The 10,878-nt window shown below is 39.2% G+C and overlaps 2 protein-coding genes across 2 annotated transcripts; both read right to left on the bottom strand.

Moving 5' to 3' along the window:
* Window positions 1-429: 429 nt before the first annotated feature.
* LOC145438692 (uncharacterized) lies at window positions 430-942 on the bottom strand. Its single transcript, XM_080316039.1, has one exon. The coding sequence runs from the start codon at window positions 769-771 to the stop codon at window positions 580-582; it is 192 nt and encodes a 63-aa protein (XP_080172165.1). The 5' UTR covers window positions 772-942; the 3' UTR covers window positions 430-579.
* A 1,186-nt stretch (window positions 943-2,128) lies between these two features.
* Window positions 2,129-10,288, bottom strand: LOC145438691 (replication protein A 32 kDa subunit-like). The gene is made up of 9 exons (XM_080316038.1): window positions 10,133-10,288; window positions 8,643-8,719; window positions 7,344-7,445; window positions 7,185-7,285; window positions 6,244-6,346; window positions 4,511-4,633; window positions 4,320-4,412; window positions 3,623-3,717; window positions 2,129-2,291 (listed from the first exon to the last, which is right to left on the bottom strand). The coding sequence occupies exons 1-9, from the start codon at window positions 10,149-10,151 to the stop codon at window positions 2,213-2,215; spliced, it is 792 nt and encodes a 263-aa protein (XP_080172164.1). The 5' UTR covers window positions 10,152-10,288; the 3' UTR covers window positions 2,129-2,212.
* Between the last annotated feature and the right edge of the window lie 590 nt (window positions 10,289-10,878).

Genomic DNA, 10,878 nt, shown 5'->3' with positions numbered 1-10,878 from the left:
ACTTTCATGATTCCAAAAACAGAAATATTGTAATTCTGTAGTCAGCGTTCAGGAATTGGACGAAAATCATCCACGATACAAAGCACTATCAACAACCGATTTTTTCGTTGGTTAGTGTGGCTCCATGCACAGGAGAGCAGCGGATGTCCTTGAACAACTTACAATGCATCAACATAATGTCAATAATTCTGCTTGCTATGACTTTCAATGTATTTCATGACATGTAATTTCAAGTTCATTGGTATATACCTTTCATCGAACAAGATGGATCAATAATCAGCATCAAGTGGTACTTGACCAAATTTCCTTCAATTTTAACAGTGGAATTCAGCAATTTTAAATGTATTAATTGTTGAACATCGCTGGCACTGGCACATTACAGTTTGGTCTTGTGCTGCAATTAACCTATTAGCCCTATACCGATATTGATTCTTGTACAATGATAGTTCATTGATTTAGATTAGAAATGTCCCATCCCGAAAAGTAGCATATTTCGTTGCAATTTGTGCAGTCAACAACTCCTTGGTATCCAAATATATACAACAACAGTTCAGTTTTTAAGTAACTCAGTACACCGTATCATTTTGAGGTGCCGGCTTGTTCCGCCTCTCTTTTCGCTTGAGCAGCTAGTTGCTTTTGGCGCATGATATCCGCGTCGTTCTGCATCCTTTTGTCTTTCGAAGTTCCGGACTCTTTATTTCCCTTCGACTTTTCCGCTTGTTTTTTCATGTTCTTCTTGCGAGCGAGTTCTCTCTGATTTCCTCGAGTCATGGTGAGTTTTCAGTTCTTATCTGTACCGAACGGAATGGGGATGAAGAGACTGCCACGATCGTTGGTGGTAGACGCCCGTCTTACGCGACAGAGCTTAGCGACAAGCGCGTTCAGAAATGTCGTTCTCGAAGCGACACTCGACCGCGGAGGCTCGCCGAAACAAATTTTTGATCGCTCATGTGGAACGTTCACGTGTCATTTGTTCCGTGCTATTCACCCTCAAGTTGCCCAAGGCAAATTCCGACCCTGTGAGAATATCGTTTTACCAGTTGTAGCTAGAAAATCGACTTGTTTCAGCATCACACACGATCCATCTGAAGGCGCTTTTGAGGATAATATAACAAACTAATGTCTGAAATCTGCTATATCGATCTCGCAATCCGACGCATGCCACTATTGCCACCTCCTTCTATCACTGTCATTTTTTGTTATATTTTATTACTTCTCATCCAGTGTGCATGCCTCTTCTATACAAGGTCTCGACCAGTGACTCCCAAACCTAATTTTCACCTTTGCGGACTAGAGTGAGAGAAGCATCGAGTCGTTTTCCTATCAATACAATTGACTGAGCGCCCTAACATTTTCGTCCAATAATCCTCCACTTCGTTATTTTCGCCACCATGTCTCTCAAAATTGCCCTCACGAGAGCGATATCGCCCACTTTGTGCACCACTGGTCTATGCCCAAGTCTGTGCCTGATTTCAGAGACTACTCCGAGTCGTTTCCATACCTTGCTATCTATTCATTCTATCGCAATCTTGTGTTATTTACGAAACGATGGAATTAACTGTTTCACAGAAGATTTGGAAATAAACTGAAATCTGTATCCTTCTGTATTTCCAATTCGCTGGTCTTCTTGCGGCTTTTTCCATCATGCTTTTGATAAACACCTTATGCCAAACCTAAGGATATTATCATCGGTATAATGATGACCAAAACTATTAACAATAAATACTACTAATTAGTCATGACGATAGACAGAAACTGGCACTTTCTCCCTGTCTGCCAGTAAGCAAGGAAATTCGTTTTATGACCATGTTCTTATCCGTCCCACGATTAAACAAGAAATAAATATAAATTACCTACCGCCGACGTCATAAATTGGCGGCTTATATGAGGCGGGTTGATATGATGGTATAAAATTTGCACAAAACGGACGAAATGACACCAACACTTTCATCCTCGACCGCCCACGCTGGAGGCGCTTAGCAAGGGCCCGAAACGGATTATCTTGATGTTCTTTTGTTTCCTGTTTCCTTTTTATTTAATGGAAAGTCGATTCTGCAGTTGCAGACCTATCATTCGACGCTGCCGCTCATGTGTTATTGTGAGGAGTTGGTAATGAAAAAGTCAAGCGTGGTCCACACCAAAACATTTTCAAGGTTTATTGTATGTCAAAGAATAGGAACAAGTATTCACAAAAAACAAGCAAAGGAAAACATCATCCCGTGGACTTGAAATGGTCGTCATCGATGGTGGAATAAATGTGGCCTTCATTGCTCAGAAATTCAATGGCGTTCCTGCAAACCATCAAATTCTCAGTCAGCTTTACTTTGGTTACACAGAACAATGTCTAAACTACATCAATCTTATAGACATAGGATAGACAAGATAAGCCAATAGTCGAATCAAATACCTATAGGAAATATTTAGGCTACTTTTAGTCATTTAGTTCAATCTTTTTCAAACCGGTTCGCCCTAATTTCCAAGCTAATCTCAAGTTTTTCTATTTCAAGACAAGTTGAGGGTTGAGAGCAGCCAGGGTTGCAACCAAGTGGCAAGGTTCTGAGTCACAAGTCAATCTCACTTTTATAGTTTTGACTCGAGTCAAGTAGAGCCATTTTAAATTCACCACCAAGTTAAGTCCGAGTCCAAGTCATTGTGTTGACTGCTGAGTTAATGTCATGTGAAACCCACTTTTTACAACTCTGCTTGGTGACTTGGTGATATCGAATGCATCGCATTCATAATATACTAATTTTCCTCACTTTAACAGTTTCTGATAGCATTTTCAAGTATCAGTACTGACAAAGGAAATGATAATAGTGTGATAACTTTACTGTTCTTCGAAATTACAATGAAATGCCTGTCTTGGACCCAGCATCGAGTCATGCGCAATGACTCGAGTACAAGTCAAGTTCATACGTAATTGACTCAGGTCATTTTTCATTTTGAAGAAAATGATTCGAGTCAAGTCCAGTCACCAGAAAATCGCCAGTCAAGTCATAACTCGAGTCATTACAGCCCTGGGTGTAGGATTAAATTAGGTCACTGATAAACGAGCAAAAAAACTATGAGAAGCCCATTCAGTCTTCCGAACCGCACAGCAGTGGTCAATTTCACCTAAAGCAATCCCTTATTCTGAAAATATTTGCCAGCATGATAATATTGAAGTGTCTGCGTTTTCAGATCAAGGACACAAGACATAAGCAGCATTCTAACCAGGTTGCAAGTTTCCGAGTTGAGTGCATTTTCCAAACTATAACTTTCTTGAGTCAAATCGAGTCATTTCGACTTCGACAAATCTCAAATCTGATACACCACACGGATCACAGATCGAGTCCTAGTTTTCCGTCACGAGTCATCCAGAGTCCTTGTGACAACAGTACTCAGGCGATATGTATTGTATATACTAAATACACATTATATTTTGAGTGCGATGTCTCCACTAGCGGTGGTCTAAGTGGGCATCTTTGCTGCTCAAGTTGAAGTAGAAGTAGTGATTTATAAGTGAAAAAGTAAGTATTCCAGGCCAAGTTTTGCCTTAAAAACTGATAACCGTAAATCAGAAGTAGTTTATGATCATTCATAACCGCTTGAGTCAACGCAATAGAATGAGTCAGTAACAAACTTGATTTGATTATTGTTCAGTCCTTGCAACTGTTTTTTCAGATACTCCATGCCAACGCCGCTCTCCTCCTCGCAAGCTTGAATCACTTTGAACACCTTGCAAAATAAATTAGGCATGACACGCTATTTTTCAAAGTAATATTACCGTCCGGTGTTAAGCACGAGAACTGGATACCAGTATTCCTGAGACCCTGATTATTTCATGCTGTCAAATTTTGGAGCCTCATGTCCGGTTATCAAGACGAACAAGCATCCACCTACTATCCAGCAAGAAAATGCAAATGATTCAGCAAGTTGACGCCAAGAATTACTACACAAGTCTAGAACTACATGCAACAAAATGCCTCCGGTACTGTCAAAGTATTTGTGACCGACATTACTCGATTGAAAATCATGTTGCGCGCTCTGCTTCAATCGAAAATTGTCGCGTATATGAAGAGACGCTAGGAGGTAAAGAACTTCAATTTTTAATTGAATAATATATTCATATCGAATACAATACGATCATTGTTAATTGAATAATACAATTGCTGACAATTGTTCCGATTCTTTACAAGTTGATGATGATTACCCGTCCCCTGAGTAGTGTCAATATGAATATATTATTCAATTAGCAGGTATATTTTCGAAATACCAGACAGAAATGCCATGATAATACGGTAGTAGATTAGGTAGGTTCTAATCAACATCGGTCGTACCTGTTCCTGTATCTTATCAATCCCAGATGAATGCACTGACGATGGCATTGTTGAATTTCCGATACCAGATCCGACGTTCATGCTTTCATTCATCTAAAATATGGTCAAATGGAAACGTTCCATCGTTAATCTTAAGACAGTGTGTACTAATATCGGACTAGTCACGACACAGAGAATATTGGAGATACTACCGAGGAGGGTTTGGCCTTTTTGCTCAAACTCATCTTGAACTTGAGACATTCCAGTATGTGCGTTGTCAGCTCGTTCATGTCTGTGACAGGTATGATCTTCAGAGCGGAGAGAGCGATTTTATTCTAAAAAAGAACGACACTGTATTATGACTAACAGCTGGCCACAGTACTCTGAACTTTCATCAAGGCCTACTAGATCAGAAAACGAAAAATTGCATTCGAAGTGCTTCTTGGTACAGAACTCAATATACTATTGAATGGTATATTCATATTGAATTGAATCCGAATATGTTCGGCTGGCACTCGTCAGGGGTAATCGTCAGCAACTAGTAGAGAATTGGAAAGAACAATGTAGATCAACAATCGTATCACAAATATGACGTCATCGGCTAGAAATTTCGAATAAACGGGGGGGGGGGGCAGATAGAGAGCTTAAGCTTGAGTCATATTTTGAGATACGATTGTTGATAAACAATGTTTTTTCCATTGTACATTGAAAATTCAGATCTTATTAAAACAATTTCCAGAGGTGGCCAAAGTAACCGGCGTCGTTATTCAAGAAGCAGCAGCGCTGGTCTACTCACAATCAGCAATCATGTAAACATGTTAAAACTACTTCAATAGAAGGAAATGAAAGGTTACAAAACTACTTAGGGGGACCAGCATATCAGAATTTAGAAAAAACATCAAAATTTTCAATTTTTTTTCTTGGCTTGAAATATCAACATAGTACGGTACCTATACTCTTGCCTCATGGCCGTATCTTACCCAGAACATAACTAAAAAGTTCATAATTTCGATTTTCATCGGCACCGGTATAGTATCTTTTATTACTGGTAAAATGTTAATTAACGTTTTTCTCCATTGTAAAATTTTGTTGAACAGCTTCATGGTAAATCAAAAATTTGTATGACATATATGTCGTATAGTATTTACTCAGTGTTTTTTGAAAAGCTAACATCGAGACCTATGTTATGCTAAGAGTCGTTTGGCCTAGGTCTACCTTGCTCTGAATTATAGAGCTTCACAGCAAACATTTTGTAAAAATAACCTGAAATTTGAAATTTTTAAATTTCAAAAATTAATTTCTTCAAGAGGGGTTGCACATATTCCTTCAAATTTTAGCATAACACAGCACTGTCCTAGTACTTCCTAAAGACGTTGGATTTTGAGATTTTGCATTCCCCGTGTCGGTGCATTTATTCTCCTTCAAATCCACAATCTGCAGGGTAGAACAATTTTTTTTTTTGTAGATAGCGTAGCGACATCTAGCGACTGTGAAAATTTCATGGTGATGGGGGTAGCCATTTGAAAGTTAGGTTTTCGACTTGCTAGTCCCCTAAAGTAAGCAGCTTAAAAAGTAGATTTGTTTGAGGGGTTGCATACTTTTTACAGCTAATCAGAAGTAGCTACTTACTACTTTTTATATGGCATAATGGAACTTCATAACTAACGAGTAGCTACAAATAACTGCAAATGGGTAACAGTGGCTTTTTCACACGGTGCTATTGGCAATTTCACTCATAAAAAGTGATGCAAACATATTCTATACAAATTCCTAAATCTAAAAAGTTGAGTAATTTTGCCTCATTAACTCCTCAAGTAGAAGTAGTCTAAACCCATCACCACTAGAGCAAGCGGGCAAAGTCACGAAAAAGGGTCAATGACTTCGTTAGTAACCGACCAACTCTCAACAATTTCACGCAGAACAAATTTGGGAAGTTACGTCTTACTTGAAAGCTGCGAATGTGCGCATATACTCTGACGTAGGTTTCCTCGTTGTAAATAACATGGTCCGGCGATTCCGTATCATCTTCACCCCCCTCCATAGAGTACCTGCAGCAGTTCAGCAAGAGCAGATATCGATAAACACATTGATCAAACGCTGTTGCAGTACGAAGGGTGGCAAATTACTAGATTCAAACATTGATTCTGTAGTTGGGCTTGAGCAAAAAATTGCACCGCAAAAGCAAAAACACTCAGAACATGGCAAAATAATAGTAGGGCCTACATGGAATGTATTAAATCCCGGTTTCTTTTGACCGTTAAGTGGCATTATTCTAGTTGCCTAGACCACGCTACACGAAAAAAGACATATAAAATAGCTGTTGATGATTATGATCATAATTACCCAATGGAAAATTGAAAGAAACGCGATACTCGTTAGGGGTAATCAAAATCATATTTTAAATTCTCTACTGGCAATTGGTGATAACCCCTGGCGAGTGCGAACTGAAAATATTTGAGTTCATTTTAATATGAATACATTTTTCAATTGTGTATTCAAGCTTGGCACCTCCAGGAGTCTCGAAAGATCATAATTCTGGAGAACAGATGAATAATTGAAGGTCTGCCTTTGATAAATACCTGGCATCTTTTTACACAAATCACAGGTAATGAGTTGAAAATTCAATTCTACTAACATATGTACTGTGGAGCTCTGCATTGCAGGTTTCGTATGTCACGATACCACCTATTGAGGTTCACAGCTTTCCACAGTGAGAAATATTATTTATACTATATTACACTATACTATTATTTAGAAATATTATTATACTATATACGTGACAAGGAGCATAGACTTTCGGTACTTGAAAAAATCATATCCTACTACTCGACTCGTTAGAATTAATACTCGATTCATACTTGAATCATTGAGCCCAGTCCTACATACCAATGTTTTATTGTAGTAGGAGCTGCAGTAGAGTCGTCCACTGTGTATGTGACGCTGGTTTGGCTTTTATCCACATTGGTAACAACACCTAGAATGGTGACCTAAAAAATGAGACCATGTTTTTGCTCTATGTATCCGTAAAAATTCAAGCGCAAGTACCTGTCCCACTTCAACTTCTCCCAGGAAAAATCCGTTTCCGTCATGCTTCAAGGACGCGACGTCCGCGTTTGTCAGGGGGGCGATATTCTGGCTCCGTCCTCTCTGCACAAACGGATTACCGATTATACCAACTACTGGCATGGACCGACTTTCAATGTCCGCCGTGGCCTGATTTTTAGCAATTGGTGAACAAATTAAAAACCGTTGCTACCATGGTTGTAATGACTTGAGTCACGATTTTCAGTTGACTCGAGTCATCTTCTCAAAATACGGAAATGACTAGAGTCGACTTGAGTCAATTTGTTTATTGACTCGACTTGGACTCGAGTCATTGCACACGAACCAAGTCATATGACTCGAGACTCAGACGGCCAATAACGACATTTCATTGTAATTTTGAATAGTAAAGTAACCACACTATTGGGATTTCATCTATTGGTGCTGGTACTTGAAAATGCGAACAGAAACTGCTGAAAGTGAAGTAGGGGAGATGTGGTACCGATGGATCACTGGGACTGAAAATAGTTGGAAAATTTTCCATGATAATTCCATGATTACACTCCATGAACTTGTCTACAATTGCATGCTAGCCAAATAATTCCCCACATACAAAAAATTTTGACGTGAGCGAGCTATGGGGTCTCTGACAGATGTTTTCTGTTTTAGGGGGTGTAAACTAAATTTCGATTGACACATACATTTTTCTTTGTAACCTTCAACACGAACAAACCAGCAATCATTTTCAATGCGAAGTATAGGGCTTGAATGAGGCTATAGAATGGCAGATAATATTTTATTCAATACCTTCCCTGAGTGAAATTTTTTTCGATTCATGTATAAAATTCGTAGGGTGGGGACCGATGATACAATAGCCAAATCAAGTAAATCATCAGGCATACTAATCATGCAACAACTGAAACATGCCTACATACAGAAACTCTTCATGTAATAATTGCATGTTATGTTTTATCGCTATAACGAGGTATTTGGAAGTCACAATGTCGATTTACGGGCAGTATGTATGTACCCTCAAATTTGTAAGTTCGGGCCTAAATCGAAACGTGATTTTATGGCAACATTTGAGTTATTAATAATTCTATTTTTTGACGGTTGTGACCAAACATTCTTCTTTGGCTTGCTGTAGCTTAGGTTATAATATAAAGCAAGAAAAGTTGCGACACAGAGTATGTCTCAAAGGTCCCCGGGTCGTGTGCCATTAGACCAGTGGTTCCCACCTGTTCCTGCCTGTATTTTTAGCTAAAAGAAACCGAATGAATACTATCACAAGAACAAACTTACACGAGATTTGTCACCACCACCAGCTTGCGATCCGAAACCATCTTGCTGGAATCCACCACCCATCCCATCGCCGTAACCTGAAATAGCCAAAGTAAAATAACCGTCATTCACACTGGCAATTGTTCATCGACTTGGGACAGTTTCTAGAAGAAAGTGTAGCTGTTGGTAAAATAGGGCTTAGTCTATCACTGTGATGTCACGCAATTGGAATAGCCAAATAGATATGCATTTTCAAGAATGCTTATATCGTCGCAGTGGAATCAAAGTATCTTATGTCCAGTTTCAAATTTTGAAGCTTCCTTTTTTAAACTTGAGAAAATCGACTTTTCGAAAATTTTTGTATTTCTTTCGGTCATATCTTAGCCATGGTTATGTCTGTCTTGGTGTATCAAAGTTTATCGGGCCCAATATATGGTTGAAAGAAGATGAAAACTTCACTCAAAGTTAATTTTCCCAAAATGTGTAAAATATACATAAGATACTTGGATTCCACTGCGACAATATACAGGATTGATATTTCATTATCAACCTGAGACTTGACTATTATTACGAGTTACGACCAAGAATGTTGGAACATGCATTGGATGACTATATAACTCCATACTCAACTGCATGATTGATGAATACACGAACTACAAGTCTAGGAGTACATTAAGAGGCAAGAAAACTATAACTCAACAGTCAGAGTAGACTATTAGCATGAAAAGAAAGCTTGGCAATATCCAGACTGGAATTAGTGGTTGTTTTCGGCAATAAGTTGCGTGTGACAGAAAGGTTTCCTCCATAGAATAATTAGGGAATTGAATAGAAAGTTGCGCGTGACGTTTGCCACCAATTCCCCTCTGGGGCAATATCCTCTGAGAATGTGCAGCAGGGTTGTACTAAATTACTAAAATAACTTCTTTCAACCTTAGTTCGAAGTCGAACAATGTTAATCTCGGAATGTGGAGGGGGGAGTTCCAGTGGCTTGACCAGATTCTAATATATATTTTTGGAATCAGTGCAAAAGCTTTCGATTAAGACCAGCTTCAATGGACTTTGCACTCTGCAGCCAGGAGCCAGCTAAAGATTACCGTACCCAAACGACATGTGGATGTCATAGTGAACTGAAAACACAGACTGGAATTGGTGGCAACGTCACGCAGGATTTTCTGTTCAATTACTTGATTATTTTATGCAGACAAGCTCTCATCACGCAGGATTCATTTTAAAAAATGAACCGAGATTCCATTGGTTTTTGGTCAGACTTCCAAGAAAGCATTGAGAAATTCTATAAACAAAAGATTAGCAATACCTGAATATGATAAAAGAATCTATTGATAATTCAAACCATGGGCGCACCAGCTATATACCGACTCATTGGTTGGTGCGGTTAATATCAGGGGCACATATGATGGTTGCGGTTGCATAGTACCCGCACCTTGCCGCCGGTAAGCAAAAAAATTTGCTCAAGATCTACAATAATTAATCGCAAAAGAAGGTAACTGTACCTCCACCACCACCGAACATTTTCTTCCAGTTGCGTGTAAGCAAAGACGAAAAATAACTGCTCAGCTGCGAATATTCCAATCGCCGTTATGGGAAACGAGGCAACAACAGCTGATCGGAGTCTGCAGTCTCGCGCGCTTGCTACCCTTTGTTACGGTTCAACGGTTACCAGAGAAGTTTCAGTCGGTCGCTAACACGATTGTCGTTTACAGCGGTAAACGACTATGCTAACATCATCATCATCATGTCAATTTTTTTTTTATAAAATCAATGTACCGCAGAATTCCGCTATAATGAAAAAATAGGAGAGGGCCGAAACGACTTGGAGTAGCCACCTAACTTGGCCTACATCAGTGGTTCTCAACCTTTTTGTCTTCGCGTACCCACCCCGTATTTGCGTTCTATTTCAAATTGGTCCATTATACTGTGTCTTATTTTTCCTTTCGTTCGTTAGTTTATTTTAATTTCATTTTATTTTTCATTAGTTATCGACTGTGAAAATTGCTCCTGTCCGGGGTGGCTCGGCTCTGAAGACTATGTCATATCGAGCCTCCCGTCTACCTTGCATGTCACATTTCACTGTTGCATTTTTGTAGTGTTATGTTGATATGTAATGTATACGAATAAAGATTCTCTCTCTCTCTCTCTCTCTCTCTTTTAGACCGTCACGGACCCCCCGAGGACCCCTCAAGATTCAGTTCAAATTTTGCGCAATTATCGTCAAACAGTCATCTGTGAAGTGCAAATA

This window comes from Botryllus schlosseri, chromosome 5 (assembly GCF_051294905.1).
Source record: "Botryllus schlosseri isolate E-star chromosome 5, Bs_hap1, whole genome shotgun sequence".
Lineage (NCBI taxonomy): Eukaryota > Metazoa > Chordata > Ascidiacea > Stolidobranchia > Styelidae > Botryllus > Botryllus schlosseri.
Note: the sequence above shows the minus strand (reverse complement) of the source record. Positions and strands in the feature narration are given on the sequence as shown.